General features: G+C 40.6%; 1 protein-coding gene across 8 annotated transcripts in view; it reads left to right on the top strand.

The window, feature by feature from the left end:
* Positions 1–24,547, top strand: part of FAM13C (family with sequence similarity 13 member C) — a 116,549-nt gene that overhangs the window by 5,741 nt on the left and 86,261 nt on the right. For all 8 annotated transcript variants that reach the window (XM_030798800.1, XM_012497048.2, XM_003258245.4 and 5 more), the window contains 2 exons: positions 1,198–1,254; positions 5,114–5,318. In XM_030798800.1, coding sequence (XP_030654660.1) covers positions 5,244–5,318 — 75 coding nt within the window. In that variant the 5' untranslated portion in view covers positions 1,198–1,254; positions 5,114–5,243. The remainder of the gene's footprint in view (positions 1–1,197; positions 1,255–5,113; positions 5,319–24,547) is intronic.

The following is a 24,547-nucleotide window of genomic DNA, read 5'->3' as shown; positions in this document are numbered from 1 at the left end:
CACAAGGTGAAGTCCCACAATAGTCCATCTGCAAGCTGGGTATCGAGGAAGCTAGTTTGAGTCCCAAAACCTCAAAAGTAGGGAAGCCAACAGTGCAGGCTTCAATCTGTGGCCAAAGGCATGAGAGCCCCTGGCAAATCACTGGTATAAGTACAAGAGTCCAAAAGCTGAAGAACTTAGAGTCTGATGTTCAAAGGCTGGAAGCATCCAGCACAAGAGGGAGATGAAGGCCAGATGGCTCAGCAAGTCTGTTATTTCCAGCTTCTTCTGCCTGCTTTATTCTAGCCACACTGGTAGCTGATTAGATGGTGCCTACCCAGACTGAGAATGTGTCTGCCTCTCCCAGTCCACTGACTCAAATGTTAATTTCCTTTGGTAACACCCTCACAGACACACCCAGGAACGATACTTGGCATCTTTCGATCAAATTAACACTCAATATTAACCATCACAGCACATGACTGAGAACATGGCACATGGGTGACCTTGGCTGGGAAGGTACAGAGCTGGGGAAACCTGACTTGGGCAGTGAAGGATGAGTAGGAGTTGAAGATGGAAAAAGTATTCCAGGCTTGAATGGGGCTGGGTGGGAATGGTTGGGAACAGGAACAAAGGCTTCATCCTACACGAGAGCAAAAGGATGATCCTACTCCTTGTTCCCCTAGGCAGGATGGAGCACTGGAGATTTTTCAATATGGAAGAGCCAAGGATTTTTCGTAAAGTTAATCCGGAAGTTTTATGAAAAGGAACCCCTTCCTCTTCACAAGATGAAGAAAATCTGAGACCAATAGAGTAAACTAAATGGAGGCTGGTTTGGTTTGGGACTGCCTGAAGCAGAAAAAATGCAAAGAGACATGTAGTGGAATCTCTTTTGAGCCAACTACAGGCTACCAGTCTTGGTGTCCAGTTTTCCCTCAAGTGCTGTGAAAACTTAGGTCCTTGTTGGTTTAGGTGACACAGGACAGTGGAGGCAAAAAGGAGAGTCACATCTGGCTCTGAGCTTTTAAGCTCACATGATATGACAACATTGGTATCATAAACTGGGAGACATAGGAATCAGAACTTCTTTAGGAGAGAATGATGAGGAATGTTTCATCTTTTAGTTTTCCATGGTAATCTTGACACAATTCTAGATTATTGCTGCTACTGCTATAGCAGACAGTTGGATCTGATGTGATTTTTCTTCCCGCTCTCCAGGTGTGACGAAGATCCAGTCTCTCTACATGAAGACCAGACTGATTGCTCCAGTCTCAGGTACAAGCCACCATTGCTTGGTTCATATTTGTGAGAGACAGAAACCATCTATGTCTGGTGGCCTTCCTTTGAATTCTAATCTCTTCTTTGAATTCCAGTTATTTGTTCTCATGTCTCATCTCTTCTACTAGATTTTTACCTCTTGACAAAATTTTTGTCTCTTCTGCTTTTGGATACCACCCTCTTAGCAATCAGGACAGTAACTTATATATGGGAACACTTGATGAAAGCCTATTGAACTGAGTATTGATTAGCCTATCTCAATATTCTCATCACACACCCTAAAGGAAGAGGCTGTAGATTATTTACCAAACATGTTATTTGTTATTGAGTGTCTGTAGTATGGTCTTGGTCATCAAGGGCTTATAGTATCGTGGCAAAACCTTCACTGCTAATCATTTCTTCTACATTTACTTTGTTCCAAGCACTTTCATCTACATTTTATTATTTGATCTAAACTAAAAGGAAGTTGATATTTCCCTTTTCATCCTACAGATGGAGAAACTGACACTTAGGAATGATAGCTCATCCAAGATAACATAGCACTATGAGGCAGAATTTAGACCCAAGTCTCTCTGACTTTAAAGTCCACTTACTGGATAAAAAATATTTGTTGAAGGCCAATTTTGTGTGCCAGGAGCCAGCCAGTTAAGATTTGGGATGAAGAACGACAAACCAATGCTGCTCCTAAGAATTCAGTTTGCTATAGGAGATAGGCTAGAATATAGATGTGGATGCTACAGTGCATTAAGTGCTACTATACTGGAGGTAAACAGTGGATTTACTTGGAAGAATCAGACAGCCCAGAGAGCTTTCTTGGATTGATTCCTGAAGAAAATTATACAAGGCATATGAATTTTTATTTATTTTTAAATTATTATTATTATTATTATTATTATTTTTGGTGAGGTCCAAGGCTAAGAAAAAGAGGATGCCACCAAGCAGAGGGAGCAGCTTACTGGAAAGCCAACAGAGGGTAGAGAGAATTGTTTGAGTTGCAGAAACAGCAACTGGTTCAGGATGGTAGGAACCCTGGGAACCTGGTGGAGTGAGGAAGTAAGAGGTAAGATATGACGTGAAGCTCTAGAGGTAAACAAAGAACAGATTTCCTAGAGTTTGTGTTCCTTGCTAAGGAGTTCAAAATTATCTTGGAGGCATCACAGAAACCAAAAAGAACTCTCTCTCTTTTTTTTCCTTTGCAAATAACCACATGGCTAAGGCCCTGCCTGAGAGTAACAATAGCTTTCATTTATTGGGTTGCAGCCTTGGGTCAACTTTCTATGGTAGGCATTTCACAGAGACTGTATTATCTCTGTTAAGCAGATATTACATCTATTTTATGAATGAGGATCATAGAAGTGAAGTGATGTTGCCCAGGCCACACAACTAATAAGTGGGAGGATCTTTCAGACTCTGGCTTTTTTCAGGACACCATGCTTTTCCTCAGTCATGATTTATTCCAATAAGTAGTGGCATAAATTACATAACTTGTGCTTTTTAAATTCTGTTTTGGAGATCCTGAGGAACCAGTAATATGTGAGAAAATATGTTTCCAAATATGACTTTTGTAACCAGGTTTTACATTTGTGTAATGCCAGAAAGATGCTTTTGGCCCCCTTTCCCCTTTCCTGGCTTTCCAAGTCAAGGAAGTAAACAAAGTTACATTTCTAAATTTTGGTTGACTTGAAAACATGATATAAAAACAAAGTTCAGGTATTATTTTGGGAATGAGTCTAGGACAGCATTAGGAGATACACCTAATGCTAAATGACGAGTTAATGGGTGCAGGAAATCAACATGGCACATGGATACATATGTAACAAACCTGCACATTGTGCACATGTACCCTAAAACCCTAAAGTATAATAAAAAAAAAAAAAAAAAAAAAAAGAGTCATTTTAGATTTGAAAAGCTATTTTTTTTTTTTTTGAGACGGAGTCTCGCTCTGTCGCCCAGGCTGGAGTGCAGTGGCGCGATCTCGGCTCACTGCAAGCTCCACCTCCCGGGTTCACGCCATTCTCCTGCCACAGCCTCTCCGAGTAGCTGGGACTACAGGCGCCCGCCACCACGCCCGGCTAATTTTTTGTATTTTTAGTAGAGACGGGGTTTCACCTTGGTCTCGATCTCCTGACCTCGTGATCTGCCCGCCTTGGCCTCCCAAAGTGCTGGGATTACAAGCGTGAGCCACCACGCCTGGCCACTATTTTTTTTTTAATTCTTGAGTGTTCTATAATCCTACTCGAATGAGAGCATTTAGGTAACTGTAGAGGCAGCTGTCCTTTCTTTTGTTTCTCATGGAGGATCATGGAGTGGATGGGTTTTTAGTAAGAAAAATGTACTTCAAATGAACTAGTGTAGTTTCCAATTCATGGTTTGATATTAATTTCCAAATCTATGAGTGACTTGGAATTTTTTTAATTGTAAATGATCTCACAGCAAGAATATTGACCAGTGTCATTGGCATTGATTTGTTTTTCAGTTACTAAAATTGAATAATTATTTTAATTGTTAGGTTCTCCTTTACCAGATAGCACTACGTTTGTCCTGGATTCAAGTTTAACTATTTCACGCAGTTTTATTTTTATACCTTGTCCAACTGCACCCTGGCCATGTTCCAGACCCTCTATCTTGATATTTGCTTTGCTCTTTTCCCAAAGACTACCTGGAACTCATCCTCCCTGATGCCAGCTCAGTGAATTTAATCTGCCTTTTATTTGTAAAAAGGCGTCTTGAATGGTGGGCATTCCTTCTTTGCTGGTCTTGCCTCTTGGCTTTAGGTGTCCTTGAGCAGCTAGGAATTGCTTTCCAGGTGACTTTGCAAATGCTGTTTTATGGGTGCTTTTGGTAAGGAAGCATGAGGGAAAAACAACACCTGGAGGAAGCAGCCACTCCTCATGCATTTCATGTTCTGGTGACAGTGATTGCGGTAGATTAAGTTTAATGATATTGATTACATAGAGAAGGCCCCTTCTGGTTATGTCTGTGGTGTTTGCTTGATACTTAGCAGAATGAAAAATAAAATGCATCTAGATTTAAGTGGGAAGAATGGCTTCAGATAAGAGTGTTATCATGTCAGTGTTTTTGAGAAAATTGAAACTAGAGGGGGTAGGGATATTGTACAGAATTTGATTGTTGAATGAAGAACACAAGTGCCATCCCAGCCCTGAATATATGAAGATAACACCGCCCTCTTCCATCTTCTTCAGAACCAGAACCTGGACAATGGGATGTTTGACTTTGCATTCAGGGCACTGTTCAGAGGGCCTGATTGGGTGAAATTTGGCCCATGCTTATCAAAATAGATCCTGTTAAATTTCTAATTACCTCGGAAAGTTGTAGGGGGATGATTATAAACTGACATTGCCAATGAAGAGGAAGCATGGTGCCTTGAACCAAGAACACAAGTGTGAGTCTGGAGACACACAAGAGGCCTCTGGGTCTGTGTGGATTAGTCTTTCCATTAGGCATGTGATTTAATCTCTTAGAGTCTTCATCTATAAAGTAGAGATGAAGATATCTCACCTGAATATATCACATTATTGTTGTGAGAGGGAAATATGATATATGTGAAAGTTTCTTAAAGCGAAAATTAAAAAATAATAATAATGATATGTGTATAGTTGCAACTACACAAATTATGTATCCATTAACGAAGATCAGAAGGGAAGGTGAAGTGATATAGAGTGAAATTCACATTTCTTTTCAGTTCTTGTTCATGCAAAATTGTGTAGGCTAAAAATTTTGCGAGGTATCTGTCCTATAAATACAGCAGCAATGAATATCTCCAGCCCTCTTTCCTGCAGCAGTTTATTCATCTTTTTTTTAAGGTACTTTCTAAATTGGGCCTTTCCTGTTTTAGAGATGAAAACAATAAAGAGAACTACCCCGACGCAGGGGCTCTGGTAGAGGAGCACGCGCCGCCCTCTTGGGAGCCGCAGCAGCAGAATGTAGAGGCGACCGTGCTTGTGGACAGCGTATTGCGACCCAGCATGGGCAACTTCAAGTCCAGGAAGCCCAAGTCCATCTTCAAAGCAGAGAGCGGGAGGAGCCACGGAGAAAGTCAGGTAGCAGCTCTCTCTCCTCAGGCCTTTGCCAAGACGGGTGATGCTTAGGCTAGGGCACACGGTTCTGGCAGACGATTTGAGCACACTGTTTTGCGGGAGGGGATTGGCATGACTTGTCATTGCGTGCTCTGCCGGCCTGAGACACGTGGAAGCTCTTGCAGGTTACAAGTTGGGTACTCTGAGCCAGCTAATAATTCAGTGCCCCTTAAAACATGTTCTTAAATATTGGACTTTGATTTATTTTTTAATTTTTATTTATTTATTTTTATTTTTGGAGACAGAGTTTCGTTCTATCCCCCAGACTGGTGCGCAGTGGCGCCATCTCGGCCCACTGCAACCTCCGCCTCCTGAGTTCAAACGATTCTTCTGCCTTAGCCTCCTGAGTAGCTGGGATTACAGGCGCCTGACACCATGTCCGGCTAATTTTTTTTTTGTATTTTTAGTAGAGACAGGGTTTCGCCATGTTGGCCAGGCTGGTCTCCAACTCCTGACCTCAGGTGATCCACCCGCCTCGGCCTCCCAAAGTGCTGGGAACAGGCGTGAGCCACCACGCCTGGAGATTGGACTTTGATTTAAAGGAGCAGCTGCATTCTTTTGGGGGGAAGATGGAGGAGGATCTCTCTGTTTTCATTCATCTAGGATGTTTTCGTGCCTCAGTGGGATTCTGCTCAGCAAAATCAAAAGTCTCAGTTTCATCCAGAGCTATTCTTTTAGGCTGAAGTTTAGCAGGCTGGAATAAACATACAAGTATGTATGTGTGTGTAGTATCTGGTTTTCTGACGTCAATAAGCATTTAAATGAATCAAGGAAATATTTTTCCAATACATTTTGATAATACATGGATATTTTATTAATTAAAACTTTTTTTGTATAAGAACGTAGCAAAGACTATTAAAAATCCCTCATACATATAATTCATGATGCTTTTCTTTTTTTTTTTTTTTTTTTTTTTTTCCGAGACAGGGTCTCACTCTGTCAACCAAGCCGGAGTGCAGTGGCACAATCTCAGGTCACTACAACCTCCACCGCTGGGTATAAGCGATCCTCCCACCTCAACCACCCCTATTAGTTGGGATTGCAGGTGTGAGCCACCATGCCCAGCTAATTTTTGTATTTTCTTTGTAGAGACGGGGTTTCACCATGTTGACCAGGCAAGTGCTGACCTCAAGTGATCCACCTGCCTCAGCCTCCCAAAGTGCTCGGGTTATGAAAGTGAGCCACCATGCCTGGCCTTTCTGATGCTTTTAAAAAAGGTTGAATTAATATAATCTACTATAATTCGTAATTACAAAGTGGTGGATATTTCCAACATTGAGATTTTACGTGTAATGCACCTAACATATTTTTGGGGACATGGAAGTTCCATAAGTGTTAACTTTGCTTTTTTGTTAACATTTAGATGTTGACTTTAAAACTGATGTTGGAGGCTTTAAGTGTAATAGGTTAATTTTGTAATAACTTTTAAGCCCAGTTCTATTTAGCAAATATGCATCAGGAGATCTTCCTGTTATAACAACTTTGGCTGGGCAGGTTTTTTAACCTTGCAAATTTGTTATTTGCCTTGTGATTTTTCTCTTCCTTCTTCCTTAGCATTGCAACCTCTTATTTAGTCAGTTAGTTTCGTAGTGAGATGAAAATGCCCTCTGCATTAATGAAGATGTGTTGTGATGATCTTAAACAGAGTGTCACTCTTGTTGCAGCGATGTGTGAAATACCATTTGAGTTATGATAAGCTTGAGATTATCACTGAATGCACTCCAGCACCTAACTAATTAGGAGAGTCATGCTGGGGAGGGCACAGGTTCCCCAAAGGCTGCCCCCAGGTGTGACTGATCCCAGGGATGCACTGACCTTGAATCTCCTACCAGGAGTCACCTATGACACAGTAAGGTTCAGGGTGACCAGCCATCTCTCTTCAGACTGCCCTCTTTCTTTTCATCCTATAGTCTGGCCTCACAGAAATTACACAGTTGTCACTTGTAATAAGGTGCTAATGGGGCGTGTAATTCCCAACCTGTTGCTCATACACAGGTAGATTTCAGGGGAGAAATGTGCTTGTATAGTCTTTGCTTATAATACAGCATTGGAATCCTGGACTGCAGGTAAAATTCCCACTGGAATTTAAGTGGCCTGTTCTATCTGATACAATGAGCTTCATTCTCAAATGCCTTCCATTCCAAGCAAGACATTTGTTGAATAATGGAATTTTCCAATTATATTGGGGATAAAAGAAGACAGATTATTACTGAATGCATACAAATTATCCTATTGCCGTAAGAATGTAAGGACACTTGGTATGAGTTTCTGAACTCTGGGGATCAGTGAGACTCGGATACCATTTTTAAATGTTTTATTTCCATTTATATTAGCAGCATTTACTAAATTGTTGTGAATTGCAGATAGCTGAAGTATAGAGAGGACTTCTTATATATTCAAGAATAGACCAATAAAAATTATACTAAATAAATAACCAAAATAAAATTTTCCTTAGTAGTCCATTCAATCTTATTATTATTTTTATTATTTGAGATAAAATTTCCCTCTGTCACCCAGGCTGGAGTACAGTGGTGTGATCATGGCTCACTGCAACCTCCACTTCCCAGGCTCAAGGGATCCTCCTGCCTCAACCTCCCAAGTAATGGGGACTACAGGCACGTGCCACCACGCCCAGCTAATTTTTTTTTTTTTTTTTTGTATTTTTAGTAGAGATGGGGTTTCACCATGTTGGCCAGGCTGGTCTCAAATGATCTGCCCTCTTCAGCCTCCCAAAGTGCTGGGATTATAGGCATGAGCCACTACACCCAGCGTCAGTCAGTCTTGTGTAATTAATTCTTGTTCCTGTTGATCTTGGGCTAGTGGTATCATGAAGCTGTCTGCTTCTCCACTAAAGTTCTACAAATCCCAACTCAGCCCACTGGTGTCATCAGATGCCTGTATCCAAGAGTCTGTCATTTGAAGTGTCAATTGTTTAAAGTGTCTGGTCCTTTACTATGAGGCTGTTGAGATTTATCTTTGCCAAAGACACAAACTGTAGCCTAAAGCTGAATAAAACCTCAGGCAACCATTGGAGGAAAACGTAACCATCTATAGATGACAGAAATAGGAATCGCTGTGGTTAGTTTACTACCGATAATTTTAAAATGTGAAAGGTCTGATGAGAGTTTATAATAAGCATAGCACGTAATGTGACATGCAAAAAAAGACAGTAAAATCATTCCACCAAAATTAGAATGTCTTGAAGGATAATGAGTAAGCCGATTTTTAAAGAAGTCAGGGAATGTTATTTCTGATTTTATAAAAATGAATGAATATAGTTTTTACAGAGAAAAAAAACCTCAAGATATAATACTCTTAGATTCAGCCGGGCGTGGTGTCTCACGCCTGTAATCCCAGCACTTTGTAAGACCGAGGTGGGTGGATCACAAGGTCAGGAGTTCGAGACCAGCCTGGCCAACATAGTGAAGCCCCATCTCTATTAAAAATACAAAAATCAGCCAGGCATGGTAGTGCACGCCTGTAGTCCCAGCTACTTGGGAGGCTGAGGCAAGAGAATTGCTTGAACCCGGGAGGCAGAGGTTGCAGTGAACCAAGATCATGCCACTGCACTCCAGCCTGGGCAACAGAGCAAGACTCCATCTCAAAGGAAAAAAAAAAGATTCATGAAGTCTGGAGTAGGTCATTAAACTCAATAGGCAAGTCTCATATGCATCCCTGAGTAAAAACCAGTGGCCTAGATGTAGCTGGATTCAAATGAGAGAAATAACTGGATAAGTCGACATTCTAAATAATAACTACAGTTATCACTGATCAGTGTCATTCTCTAATATCAGGCAAAGCTCCACCAGGACTTGGACAAATATGGGAGAATTTGATAGAACTATCTCATAAGAGTTTTGATCGCAGGGTAAATGTCACATTAATTAGGTTTCCCATGCAGTATGGTTGAGAGAGTGGTTCTGTTTGTAAAGGTGGATTTATTTGGGGCAACTTGGGTTTATGTTACAGCTACAGATCTTACCTGATGCTTGCTGCCATCATCAAAACACTGAGTTCTAACAAGTGCGCTATGGGATCATCATTCCCCAGAATCACATATAAAGGCCCTATGGGCACAACCTTGGTAAATTCGAAAACAACCCTCTTTGAACTGAAAAGCACCGTCATAGATGTTGCACTACTGCCATATCGGGGTTCTTTTTTTCACAAAGTTTGGATGTAGGACCTCAGAGTGGCTCGTCAGTCTGATCCTAACCAGGTTAAAAACAAAGGTGTAAATAATCCTACTATAAAGACACATGCACACATATGTTTATTGCAGCACTATTCACAATAGCAAAGACTTGGAACCAACCGAAATGTCCATCAATAATAGACTGGATAAAGAAAATGTGGCACATATACACCATGGAATACCATGCAGCCATATGAAAGGATGAGTTCATGTCCTTTGCAGGGACATGGATGAAGCTGGAAACCATCATTCTCAGCAAACTATCACACAACAGAAAACCAAACACCCATGTTCTCACTCTTAAGTGGGAGTTGAACAGTGAGAACACATGGACACAGGGAGGGGATCATCACACACTGGGGCCTGTTGTGGGGTGGGGGGCTAGGGGAGGGATAACATTAGGAGAAATACCTAATGTAGGTGATGGGTTGATGGGTGCAGCAAGCCACCAAGGCACATGTATATCTATGTAACAAAATTGCACATTCTGCATGTGTACCCCAGAACTTAAAGTATAATAGTAAAAAATTAAAAATAAAAAGCAACAAAGGTGTGGGGCAGATAAAAGGAGCCAGATGGTAACTGTTGAAAGTTTGGCCTAATGCTCCACTTTTCTTACCTTTATTCTGATCACCAAAGTCAGAATCAGAAGTTCTACTTCTGGAGGATCAGATTCAAATTTTAGTTTGAGCAACTTTCCTTTAATGTTGGCAATGACCACTTATATGAGAATGAACCATGGGTGGGGTGGAGGAATCTGAGATTTTGTGTGTAGTCATGAATGAAAGATTCCAGTTTTGTACCAACTTTGAGTGAAAAAATGAAAAGGGGAGAGATTTAGTTATATTTACTGATATAACAGAAAACCAGGAACTGGAAGGAAATGCAAGAATGCCCTCAAAATAATTTAAGGTATTTAGAAGGAGGAGAATGCTTATTTGAATTGGAATCAGTTTTCCTTTCTGCTTGTTTATCTCTTTCTTCCTTAGACAATAGGCTTTGCAAAAGAATGCCTTAAATAAGGACCATTTAATGACATGTCTCCTGGAAAGACATGTTTTAGGGATGCTATTGCCAGAGTTCATTGAGATAATGAATCCTGAAGTTAGGAGATGTTGAGTTGGTTGGTGCTAAGCATAAACTCCTGATCAAAGTGGAATCCAGTGACAGTTTGCCCTTATGTAATATCTAATTAGATAGAAAACACCCTTTCCAAAAAGGAGAACTGATTTAAGGCACAGATTATATGTTGTAATAGTTTGTGAAAAATTAACAATTATCCTGTATTGATCACCATGTAAATCGTAAGATTAATCCCTGACAACCAAATCTGGGGAGGATTAGACTTAACTAATGGAAACAACTTCCTGTAATGGACCTCATAACTGTCCAGAGGGCACTCATTTTTAGCAATGGTAGAGGCAGTCTTGTCATCCCTACTCCATGCCATCTGGCATCATGCTATGCACTGTCCTGCTGCCCTTCCCTCTGGTGGCTATTTTAGCAGAAGACAAAAAGTAGGAGGCTATATAGACCTTTTCTGCAGTGAGCTGTACACTGTGATCATACTGCTAATCCACTTCCTTGGGGAGACCAGCTGTTTGGTCTGGTGTATATCAGCATCAGGTTTCTTCCACTTGGCCCTGTAGATGCGTTAAGAGGCTGAGGAGAAATCTAAGTCTGATTGTGAAATCTTCATTTTTGTCTTTCTACGGACACAAAGCTCCCTAGACGCTTTCAGGCAAAATAACCTAACTATAAAGTATTTACTATATTTCTAGTATTGGAGAGCATAGTTCTTATTCTTACTGTATTGCACTCTGAATTAAAATAAGGACAATAGTTAATTCTGGGCCATTTCTTTTCTACCCTCCCCCACAAAAGAACTAAGATTATGTTTGCAATTATGGACGTACTTTATATGCATTTTTTTCTTGATGTATTACTGATCCAGTGAGCAACTTTAAACAGTAAAAGCAAGAAAACCAGTACAGCTTATTGACTTTGAGAGCACTGGAAAGCTAAAATAAACCTTAAATAGAATTCCACTCGCTTTTCAGTGAGAGGAGGACTTAGGTTCTGAATATGCCTTTGAGGGCTTGCTTCTTGCAGTGTGTCTAAAGCATGAATTCACTGAGATCCTAAAAATTGGTCTTAGTTAGACAATTGTTTTGACACATTTGTTCGTGTTGTATTATTTCTCATGCATGATTTAGTAGCTCCAGTTTACATGTTTTACTTCAGTTTTTGATTAGGTATGGGTTTGCTGGAAGATTTGTTCCTGGTCAGGAAGAAAAGTGGTCCTCTGGGTTTATCTTCCAAGTTCTTCACTCTTCCAAGATAAAATGGTGAAGATTCAGGGGGACAGGGCTCTGAGAAATGCAGGGTCCTTGAAAGTGAGATTAGCTGAGTCAAATTTTTGGATTTACCGGTTTCTTGTGGTCTATCAGATTCTGATCCTCCACTTTGAATTAACAAGCCTGTTGTTAAGCCTTAATGATTAAGCTGATGAAAAATGGTACTTTTAGGAGGGAACCTGGGATGTCTGTAAAATCACGTTATCACTTTTTTTTGGAAATATACAAATATATTCAGCTTAAATACTGACATGAAGGAAGCTTAAAATGATGTACTTAGTTTGCCTGGGCAATACATCTCAGAAATGGAAAATCCTAGTACTCAGACAGAATTTGCATTCAAAACAATGTAATTTATTTGAGACTTTTAAGTTAACCAATGGAGAATTTGATAATTTGGTATTGTAGCATTCAGGGCCACGTTACATAACTGATATTCCATCAGTGATGGAAGTTACAGAAGAATCCTCCTTAAAATAATAAACACAAAGGTATTGATGGTGTTGGTTGAGTATAGCAATGGAGGATGGCAAGGACTGATCTCTGCTTACATGCTGCTTGGAATATTAAACAGAGGTGCAGGTGGCTGCCATACAGGATGACTGTTAAAACTGTCCATTTGCTACTTCCTAGGCATCTTTTGCATACTTAAATAAATTCTAATTTAAAGAATGTATGGTTTTTCCTATATAGTTCCAAAGAGAGTTTCTAACATTATGTAGCCATATAAATTCAGTCCAGTCAAGATCTACCAACACATAGAGAGAAGAGGAGCGTCCATGGGGCACCTTTGTCCTATTGGTACCTGTTGTGCCTCCATTGGGTTCCAAGACCTGCTGCCTCTACTATGGAGAAGTTTCCTTTAATAAACTCCAGAGATTAGTTGAGTAGCAGTTTAGTGATGTGGTAAAATGCATGGTCTATAGCTGCAGTTGGATATGGGTTCAAATTCCTTCTGCTACTTTCTTTCCGTGTGACTTTAAGCATCACTTACTAGCTCTTTGTGTCATTTTTCCTGTCTTTAAACTGGAGATGGCAATTTTATCTATCTTAAGAGGTTGTTGAGGATTAAAGTTAAAGATAAAGTTAATGATATAAACTTAAACATTCAAATTTTAGGGGATTAGAAGCAGCTTACAGGCTGGGCGTGATGGCTCAAGCCTGTAATCCCAGCACTTTGGGAGGCTGAGACGGGCAGATCAAGAGGTCAGGAGATCGAGACCATCCTGGCTAATATGGTGAAACCCGGTCTCTACTAAAAATAAAAAAAAAAAAAAATTAGCTGGGCATGGTGGCGGGCGCCTGTAGTCCTAGCTACTTGGGAGGCTGAGGCAGGAGAATGGCGTGAACCTGGGAGGCGGAGCTTGCAGTGAGCCGAGATCGTGCCACTGCACTCCAGCCTGGGCGACAGAGCGAGACTCTGTCCCAGATAAATACATACATACATACATACATACATACATACGTAAATAAATAAGAAGTAGTTTATAGAGGCTGGGCGCGGTGGCTCATGCCTGTAATCCCAGCGCTTTCAAAGGCTGAGGTGGGCGGATCACGAGGTCAGGAAATTGAGACCATCCTGGCTAACACGGTGAAACCCCATCTCTACTAAAAACACAAAAAAATTAGCTGGGCGTGGTGGCGGGCGCCTGTAATCCCAGCTACTCGGGAAGCTGAGGCAGGAGAATGGCAGGAACCCGGAAGGCAGAGTTTGCAGTGAGTCGAGATTGCGCCACTGCACTCCAGCCTGGGCGACAGAGCGAGACTCCATCTCAAAAAAAAAAAAAAAAAAAGAGGTAGTTTATAGAGGGTTTTATAGACTCATTTGGCTGGCAAAAACACGAAAACCTCCTTAATTGCATATTTAATGTGGTGGGCTAGGCTGAACTCTGCTGCAATAACAAATAACCGAAATACTTAGTGATTTAAACCAACAAAAGTGCATTTCTCACACATGGTATATAACCATCATTGGTCACCAGTAGGTGTCTGTTCACCTCAGTCAACTAAAGACTGAAGTAAATGAAACAGTTGCAGTCTTGAATGTTGCTGGTTTCCAAGTTAGAGAGCAAGATTTCTTTAGGGTCCTGCATCAACTATTACAAGTTCCAGGCCTGAAGTAACACACAGCATTTCCATTCTCTACTAATTGTCCAGAGCTGGTCATATTCTTTGCTGTAACCATAACCCCATAACTCAGTGGATCAAGAAGTACAATTCTACAATATGTCCTAAGGGGAAGAATGAAATACTGGACAATAGCACTAATGACTTCCACATCACCTACTCAAAATAGCACATAATCCAAAGCAAGATGAAGTTAATTGGCCTTTTTTCTTTTCTAGCCCTTCACACTACTGAAGTACTAATGTTATTAATGTCAAGGACTAAAAGAAGAAAAAGAATATTAATTAGGTTAATTAGATATCACCAAAGGATATACATGCTATTATATTATTGTTTTGAACAGGAACTGAAGTTTTATAGAAGCATCCCTTCAGTGAAACACCTGCTTCATTATGATGGGGAACAAAGAAGTAGGTCTAGCATTGATTTCTTCTTTACTTCCAAATGAAACTTCAAGCTCATTAATGTCGCTATTTTATTTAGGAATAATCGTGGTCTTGCTCTCGCTAGAAGATTGGAGTGACTTTGGGTTATGCCAACTGAACCTGTGGTGCCATGATTTAGAGACATTTTAAAATTTGGTTCAAAAATACTTTCTAAAGAAAGGGGATTTAACAGTCTGGATATTGTCAGATATGGGAGCTGGGTTTCTGCACACACATACATATGCAAATGCACATCCTCGTGTTCTTTGTGATATTTATCCAAGAGCAGGGTGTTCTTTAGGCAAAGAAAACAGCTTATCAAGGACTTAGCCTGTTTTGAAGCTTAGAAGTAAAGCTGTTTGGAAAGTCTGGATAGCAGAAACAAAATGAACTGACATTTTGGGTAACTAAGAATTGCCCATGTTAACTTTATTAAACATGGTTAAATAACACTCAGGAACTGAGACATAACATATTAACCTCAAGTCTGCAATTTTGGGCCCCATAGTTTTCAAGAGATGTAGTTGCCAGATAAAATATGGGATGCCCAGTTAAATTTGAATTTCAGATAAACAACAAAAAATAGTTTTAGATTAAGTATGTCCCAAATATTGCATGGGGTATACTTACGTAAATTACTTACTAAACATAAATTCATTATCTATCTGAAATTCAAATTTAACTGGGCATCCTGTGTTTTTATCTGCTACCTCTGGGTGACCCTATCAAAAATGAATGGCATGAACATTTAATCAAACACACCTTCTCCTCCCAAGGTAGAAATAACCAGTTGTACTCATGTGGTCTGAGAGCTGCCAGGATTTTTTTTTTTTTTTAGTTCAAACTTTAAAGGGTAGTTAAAGTCAGCATAGGAAAGGAAGTTAGCAGACTAACTCTAGGAGGTTTGTTGCACTATTTATTTTATCTTTAGTGTTCGAATAGCATGAAACATCCTGGAAAAAGCTGCTCACTCTCTTGGGATAATAAAGCCTTGAAAATTTGATAGATGTTCTCAAAAAGTTTGAAAATCTGCCCTCAAAGTCTGCACACCACCTTCCCATAGGATACTGCTTGCTATGAGCAGAGGCTGTCAACAAGTCAATAGGAAGGCCAACTTTCATGAGTCAGCTTCTGTGTTAAAATGATCAAAAGTGACATTGCTCCTGGCACAAACAGACAGAACAATGGTGCAATATTTTGAGCATTAATCCTGTTGGAGATAAGCAGTCAGCCAGAACACTGTGGCTTTGAAAACTGCTGCTCTAGACTGAGGCTAGTGTCACAGGTGAGGATAAGTTAACTATTTTAAGAATCATTTTATTATGTAGATACCTCCAGGCACAGGTAACTGATGTGCTTGAATTAGGAAGGAACTTTGCCTTCCCACCCAACAAAGCTCATTATGTTTTGTTATTAATCTTTTTTATTTTAGCTGAACCCCCTATACCTCTACTGCTTATCAGTTGTGGCCACAATTAGGGGATTTCTTTCTTTCTTTTTTTCGAGATGGAGTTTTGCTCTTGTTGCCGAGGCTGAAGTGCAATGGCGCGATTTCAGCTCACTGCAACCTCCACCTCCCAGGTTCAAGTGATTCCTCTGCCTCAGCCTCCCGAGTAGCTGGGATTACAGGCATGCGCCACCATGCCCAGCTAATTTTTTGTATTTTTAGTTGAGACAGGGTTTCTCCATGTTGGTCAGGCTGATCGCGTACTCCCGACCTCAGGTGATCCGCCTGCCTCGGCCTCCCAAAGTGCTAGGATTACAGGCGTGAGCCACTGCGCCTGGCCGGGGATTTCTTACAGGAACAAAGATGTTCAGCACTGCCTCTTTTGTTCTTTAACATGCTGAGCTACAATATTATGATTGCTTGGCTTGGTAATGTTGCTGTGTGCCAGGGAAATTTCCAATAGGAAAGGTCATTCTGGTATCAGATTTTTAGGCTTTTCAGCTGTAGCTAACATGAAGTAACCAAAGGGAGACCATGAAGGTTTAAAGGTAAGTCGATTTGCCAGTGTGGTAGGGGTAGCAATTGGCGTTTAGAGTGTTTAAATCCAGGAAACACTGACCTTACTAAAGGTGCGACCTCCCAGATTTAAAAATCACCAGGAGAAAATCAGTGAATGTTGTGCTTGTGGATCCACAGGAGGGCATTACGCCCTCCCACCTCTTCCCTCTGTCAGGTTTTTCCTCTTTGTTGCTTACTGTCTTCTCAGCTGTATTGAAACTGACATTTGATTTAGGAACCCAGGGAGCATGGTCCTCTGAAGACCCGGATATTGCTCTCTCTGAAAGACAAAAGGATGAAACAAAAGCCTGAACTAGTTTAACTCTAAATATTAGATTTGCCATTAACGGCAAAAACTGCAATTACTTTTGCACCAGTCTAATATAAAATAGGCAAATATCATGGTTTAAGGCTATTTCCTTTTATATTTTATTTATTTTTTTCCACTGGTTACCTATAAAGACTTTGACAGCTGTGACCTTTTCTACTTGATGTGAAGCATCAAGATGGAAACAGAAAAAAAGTACAAAACCCTATTACATATCTCTGAGTACCCCACTCCCACCTCATGCTAAAAAACAGAATAGGGACTCAGCAGTTGGTTCTTGATGTAATGGAGAGTCTGAAGGAACAAGGGTCTGGATGTTAGAGCCATCCTTGGGCCAAGTGCCAGGCAGGAATCTGGTGAGCCACACTCTAGCCCATGCAGCCTTGCTGTCTCCAGGATTTAGGGGTGAGTGAGGAGTCCAGGCAAACAGTCCACCAAGAGGTAATCAACTCTATGCTGAGATAGGGATGGGCTCAAGGTAGACATCAGAATGAGGGAGAAGCAGGGAGCTGGCACTAGAGGAGACAGGATTATAATCTCTGGGCAATGGAGATAATATTCTAACTCAGAAAATAATAAAAGTCTTCGCAGACTCTTTTTTAAAAAAGTTTTTTTAATCAGAAAATTCAGTAACTGCAACAATTCTTGAGCGTTATTTTATTTTCCTGTAATTGAAGTGTTCATTATTTGGTTAAAATTTCAGAAATGACACACCTAGGGTTTATTACAGTATCTGATTGCAAGGCCATACCTGTGAACACATTTTGTTGTTGACTAAGATACTTTTGAAGTTGGTTTATTTTGTCTTTCTCTTACTTACTTGTGAACTAATTGCTAAATGTGATTTGTCTCAGAGCCTTTTAATGTTGTGTTCTTTAGAAGGAAATGTTTCCATTGCAAACAAGACTAAAAAGCCTATCTTCAACACACACGCACATAAAAGAATCCTCTGCCTTCTTATTTTGGAATGGATGATTTTAATCAGTTATCTTTTTTAATGCTATGTTGGGACCTCTTATGTTTGAAAACAACCTGCCCTATGCACACTGAGCTGGCCTTTCCTTTCACTTCTCAAACTATCAGTTTCACTAGCAATCCCTTTTGGGGCAAACCCATCAGTCAGTTTTGCTCAATTTGCCAAATTAGGTTTAGTAACATGGTGTTTCCTCAGTGATGCTGGGTTGAGTGTGCCTATGGGGGCCTTTGTTTTCCCTCTTATAAGTTGAGGGGAGTAAAGACATGAGTAATAGTGGAATTCAAGAGCTGCCACATAATTTATCATCCCTGTACTGTTGGATGTGGAAAGGATGGGATGATGGAAGCTAGACAGGAAGTTTGTAGGGGCTGGATTGTAAGGGCCTTGGATTCCAACCTAATGAGTTTTCTTATTCTGATACTTTGCAAACATTTTTCTATTTCTAAGTTCTAACAGCTGAGGAGACTGAACTTTTACCATAAGAGGGAATTTCTTTGAAATCTCCCTATAGGGAATATTTTCCCTCTTGTGTGTTGAAGGGAGAAGTAGGGTGAGTAGTGTCCCCCTTCAAATTCATGTCCACTTGGAACCTCAGAATGTGACCTTTAATAGAAATAGGGTCTTTGCAGATATAATTAACACGAGAATTCAGATGAGATCATCTTGAATATTTAGGGTGAGCCCTAAAGCCAACACCTGGTGTCCTTACAAGAAAAGGAGCAGACACAGAGAGACATGCAGGGAATAAGGCCATGTAAGGATGGGGGCAGAGGCTGGAGTGATGCTGCCACAAGCCCAGGAGTGCCAGGAGTCAGCTGGAGCTGGAAAGGCAAGGAAAGATTTTCCCCTAGAGCCTTTGGAGAGAGCATGGCCCTGCTGAAACCTTGATTTTGGACTTCTGGTCTCCACAACTATGAGAGAATAAAGTTCTGCTGTTTTTAAGCCAGCAAATTATGGTAATCTGTCACTGTCAACTGTAGGATGTAACCCTAGGAAACTAATACAAGAAGGAGCTTCCTGAAGTTAGAATGGGCTGGCTCCTTGCTGCTCCAGGGGAACTGGCAGGAACTGATGGGATTCTGTTCCAGGAGGATGTGAGGCACTAAGTAGACTGGCAGGGCAGAGACATATGGGCATAGGGCACTATGACTGGGATCCAGTGACTACACAATGGTATGGAGTGGGGACTTCTACCTTGGGGAAGCTGAGGCAGGTTGATGACTAGTCATTTAGATTTAGTAGTTGTATCGAAGATGGAGAATCAGCTACAACGTGGCTGGTAACCAGGTAGAACATATGATCTTATGGCCTGACTTTCTCAAAATCATAAATGTAGTTGACACTTTGTACAGGATGTTAGTTTTATTATCAACTTTGGCACAGTTAGATGGCAAGATGTAGAGTTTCTTGACCGTCAGTCCAGGTTTTGAACTAATAGAATGATTCAGGACCCTCTTTCTTCATTCCTTTAACAACTGACATTGGAGGGTGCCTCTGCTTGAGAGGCCATGGACCTCTGTAGTTGTGGATGCAAAGAGAGGTGAGCCCTGGTGTTTGGGCTTGGGACAGGCATGTTATCTGTCCTGGGGAAACAGTGAGAGGAACGGGCAATGGAGTCCTTAGCATGCACTGCCTCTGTTGTCATTCTTTTCATTCTTGAATCCCAGTGAGGCACCTAAGGTTAACAATCTGAAAAATGAGGGATAATATGACCCACCTATAAGGTTGTTTGAAAGATTAAATGAGATAATCCTTTTAAAGTATTCACTGTAATACACAGTACATAGTAAAAGCTCAATAAATGTTAGAATGTTAGCTGTTAGTATGGTTATTGTATCCTAATACATTATGACAACAGTGAGAATGGAAATGAAAAGTTCGGGCTGGGCATGGTGTCTCACGCCTATAATCCCAGCACTTTGGGAGGCCGAGGTGGGTGGATTACCTGAGGTCAGGAATTCGAGACCAGCCTGGCCAACATGGTGAAACCCCGTCTCCACTAAAAATACAAAAATTAGACAGGCATGGTGGCAGGTGCCTGTAATCCCAGCTACTCGGGAGGCCGAGGCAGGAGAATTGCTTGAACCTGGGAGGTGGAGGTTGCAATGAGTGGAGATCATACCATTGCACTCCAGCCTGGGTGACAAGAGTAAAACTCTATCTCAAAAAAAAAAAAAAAGAAAAGAAAATGAAAAATTCCTATCCTCTTTGGAAAAGACTGATTGTTCTGTGGCCACAGTGACCAGTGACCAGTAACCATCAGAATGTGTTTTGTACCTGTTTAACTGGGTCAATAACAACTTGCTTTGGCAATCATTTGTGCTTCTGTAAGCTAGCCAGTCACTTGCTTCTGAAAGCTAGCCAACAACACACAGTTGTAAAGCTAGACAATTGGCAACAGCTAAACTCTAGTGCACATGCCCAGGCAAGTCAGCCAGTCAGCAACATTCTCACTCCAGCTTTACTTCTGCAGCTAAAGGTCAACTAATGCCTAAACATTCCAGCTTCTGGATGTCTGCCAGTGCCTGCACTCTAAGGGTCTCCAAGCCCTATAGAAGATCAGCTGTCTCTGCTTTGCTCAGGGAGAATGCCTCTGAAAGTACGGTTCTTCCTTGCTTTAGCAAGCAATGAATTCAGTTTTTTGTTCAGATATTGGGTAGAGACCTCTTTCTTCAATGATAGAATTACAAATAAAGTGCTAAAAGATCACAAAAAAAGAGGGCTATGTGGACAAGTTCACACAAGAGATGATTTTTGGCTCAAGTTGTAAAATGGGAGTTGTAGAGAAAATTCCAGGAGGAGGGAGGTTTTCTAAGCTGAGGGAACACACTGTGAGTGAAGACATGAGTGATAGTGGAACTCAAGAGCTGCCACCTAATTTGTCATCCGTGAACTGTAGGATGTAGAAAGGATGGGGTGATGGAAGCTAGACAGGAAGTTTGTAGAGGCTGGATTGTAAGGGCCTTGGATTCCATCCTAATGAGTTTTCTTATTCTGGTGCTTTGCAAACGTTTTTCTATTTCTAAGTTCTAACAGCTGAGGAGACTGAACTTTTACCATAAGAGGGAGTTTCTTTGAAATCTCCCTACAGAGGATATTTGTCATTCTATTTTGGCTGCCAAGCATCTGAACTCTGTTCTTGCACTTGGAGAATTTCCCATTGGAGGGAGAAAAGCAGAATGCTTTATTCACTATAAAAGCTCAAAAGGCCACTGTTTGTTTTTCCAGCCTCCCTTTCAGCTAGGACATGGGCACAACGGGGGTGATACCAGTCAGAAGTACACACCCTAATCTTGGCTTGAGATGAGAAGCCAAGAAGTCAGCTCTAGGAGTGGAAGTGAATGCAGCAAGAAATGAGATCTGAGCCGTGAGCGGTGGTCATAGTGGTGGTACCCATTGTTGAGTGCATGGTGTGAACATTACACACTGCAGAATTGACCTCTTTTCATCCATCCTAAGATTCACATATTTCCAACACTTTAATATCACTGAAGTCAGGATGCTCCTTATAAACAACGCTGTATAGAAGCTGATAAGCAGCATTATTTTTTTCTTAAAAAAATGAAAAAACAATGATCTTAGGGTCAGTGTCATTGAAGATTTAGAATGCAAAAGAGTCTGCATTAAGGTGGCAGAAGAGTCCATGTTGGATTATTTTTGAGCACAATTTTACTGTGGTCTTGGCCTAGTAGTCCCTTGTCTGGTTTTCCAACCATTTAAGTTATTCTGTAAGGTTCCTAATACATTCATCCTTTGGTTAAGTTACTTAGAGTTTGTTTCTACTGTTTGAAGCTAAGAACCCTGACTGGTATATGCTTGTCCTCTTAAGAAGTCTTGAGCATGCTGTAGTTTATTAAAATATCTGCTCTGATTTAAAAAAGCTTTTCTCTCTAAATCATCACTTAAATTTGATGTCCCAGGATACTATGTCATGTTAATGAGTTATGCTAATAACTCATTCAAAAATATTTATTGAGTCTCTCTATGTGAGATTACGGAGAATGAGTCCGATGAGAGAGTGGCCTTCATGGAGCTTTTATTGCATTGTGTATCCAGTGGGCTTACATCCCCCTGCAGAGCATTCCTGCTATTCCTGTCCCCTGTGGACTTGACCCCAGGTAAACAAACACAATGCAGGACATACAAAGCTGATAGACACTTGAACTTAGGGAAGTGATGTTACTGCATCTGTTGTTAGGGACTGGTCCTTTCTTCAGTTATTCTCAATATCATTCACCTGGTGAAATTTTGTCTGCCTTCAGGGATTTCCTGTATCTTGAAGCTGTATGGAAATTAGTTTGAGGAGTGGTGCTGGTAGGGGATGGGGTAGCCTTTGGGTTAGAGACATGGGATATCTATTGGCCAAGCTGCAAACGCCTTTGAGTTCAATGTTCTAGGTATTAAGCTTTTCCTTTATTCCAGATAATTGCTATGTATCAAATTAAAGACTTCCTCAAAGTGAAAGGTGCTAAAATTAATATTTGGTTCTCATAGGTCCTTAGGCTTTTCCCAAGTCCACATAAAACTTGCCATGTGTTACCTTTACGTAGAATATTCAATTCAGTCTGAATGTATTGTCTGATCTTATTGCATAGAAGGAAGCATGCTTTCTAAAGAGAGATCACCTCTGGGGGAATATATTCTACTTGTGGCTGAAGAGTCTGATAAAAGACTTAGCAATAAACAGCCCTAATGACTGTTCGTTGGGAAATTAGACATAGAGGCTATTTGAGCAGCCTTTGATAAAATGAAAGTTGGCCGCTGTAGAGTTTGTCCTGCTTTATGCTAACATTGTAGCTAGAGATCTTTTAAGAGGAGCTAATATTTTGCCCCTTTGTGGAACCTCATTCCCCAAATCTAGCACCTTGGGTATTACTGAGGGTATACTGGAGTATTACTGTTTACCTAACATTAAAGTCTTTTTTTTTATTATTATACTTTAAGTTTTAGGGTACATATGCACAACATGCAGGTTAGTTACATATATATACATGTGCCATGTTGGTGTGCTGCACCCATTAACTCGTCATTTAACATTAGGTATATCTCCAAATGCTATCCCTCCCCCCACCCCACAACAGGCCCCAGTGTGTGATGTTCCCCTTCCTGTGTCCATGTGTTCTCATTGTTCAATTCCCACCTATGAGTGAGAACATGTGGTGTTTGGTTTTTTGTCCTTGTGATAGTTTGCTGAGAATGATGGTTTCCATCTTCATCCATGTCCCTACAAAGGACATGAACTCATCATTTTTTATGGCTGCATAGTATTCCATGGTGTATATGTGCCACATTTTCTTAATCCAGTCTATCATTGTTGGACATTTGGGTTGGTTCCAAGTCTTTGCTACTGTGAATAGTGCTGCAATAAACATACGTGTGCATGTGTCTTTATAGCAGCATGATTTATAATCCTTTGGGTATACACCCAGTAAGTCTTGATATATTTGAATTACCATTAACGTGCAAATGAGTCCTAGGCATTCACAAGATATCACTATTTTCAAAATGTCTATTCTCTTTAGATATCTTAGAATAATTTTCTTGTCAGGATTTGCTTTATTACAGTTGTTAATTTGTTTTTAGTTTGAGATTGCACCGTACATAATATTCCATTTCCTCCTTATTTTTATCCCAGTTTTTAAAAGTTTCTTAAATTGGTTTGCATGAAAGTGAAATCCACGTCAGCATTTCTGGTTTCTGATACAATACTATTTTCCTTTCTCATTTCCCCTACCATCTCTTTTCTCTCTCAAAAGAAAAAAAAAAACAAAATACAGAACCATGCATTCATTGTAAGATGGGAGAGCTCTGATGCTTCCACAATGTCTTTAAAAGGGGAATGTTGGAATGACATGATTCTCCTTTGTTAACTGTTCCACACTTTGTGAGAACAGTTGGACTTGCTCTAAAATCCTCAATGACTGGTTCAGCAGAAGGAAAGACAGAGATGTCCCTTGTTGATACAAGAATATAAAGAGAGCCTAGTGTTGAAAGCTGTGGCATTAGTGCAGCAGCTTTAGTAGCTGAAGTAATATTTGTGATGGTAATTTTGGATTTTTCTCATGACTGCTTTGGAAATAGAAAAATAATTTGATTCTTGCTAAACTAAATAAAACAAACAAGGGAGCTTGAGAAATGAAACATTGAGGGATATTTGAAAGCAAAGAATAACAGACATACTTTAATAATTTCAGAAAATAACATGGTAGAGATTCCGTATCAACAGGCTGTTTGCCTTCTCAGCCCCCAAAAAAGGAATAAAAGGTGGGCTTTTCCCAGGAAGGTAGTGCTGTCTTTTAAGTAAGAGCATTTTAAAACTTATTTTTATTTATTTATTTTTTTTGAGATGGAGTCTTGCTCTGTCACTCAGGCTGGAGTGCAGTGGCATGATTTCGGCTCACTGCAACCTCCCTCTAACAAGTTCAAGTGATTCTCCTGCCTCAGCCTCCTGAGTAGCTGGGACTACAGGCATGTGCCACCGTGCCCGGCTAACTTTTTATATTTTTAGTAGAGATGGGGTTTCACCATGTTGGCCAGGCTGGTCTCAAACTCCTGACCTCAGGTGATCTGCATGCCTCAGCCTTTCAAAGTGCAAGTAAGAGGTATTTAAGGGATCTTAAACCTCAACTCAGAGGGAGACGATTTAAAATATACATATTTTCTTAATTCATGTTAAAATCACAGAAATTAAGCCTGGTGTGGTAACGTATGCCTGTAGTCCCGGCTGTTTTGGAGGCTGAAGCAGGAGGATCACTTGAGCCCAGGAGTTGGAGAGTCCAG

Source organism: Nomascus leucogenys, chromosome 18 (genome assembly GCF_006542625.1).
Source record: "Nomascus leucogenys isolate Asia chromosome 18, Asia_NLE_v1, whole genome shotgun sequence".
Taxonomy (NCBI): Eukaryota; Metazoa; Chordata; class Mammalia; order Primates; family Hylobatidae; genus Nomascus; species Nomascus leucogenys.
This window is presented reverse-complemented; position numbering and strand designations above follow the sequence as displayed.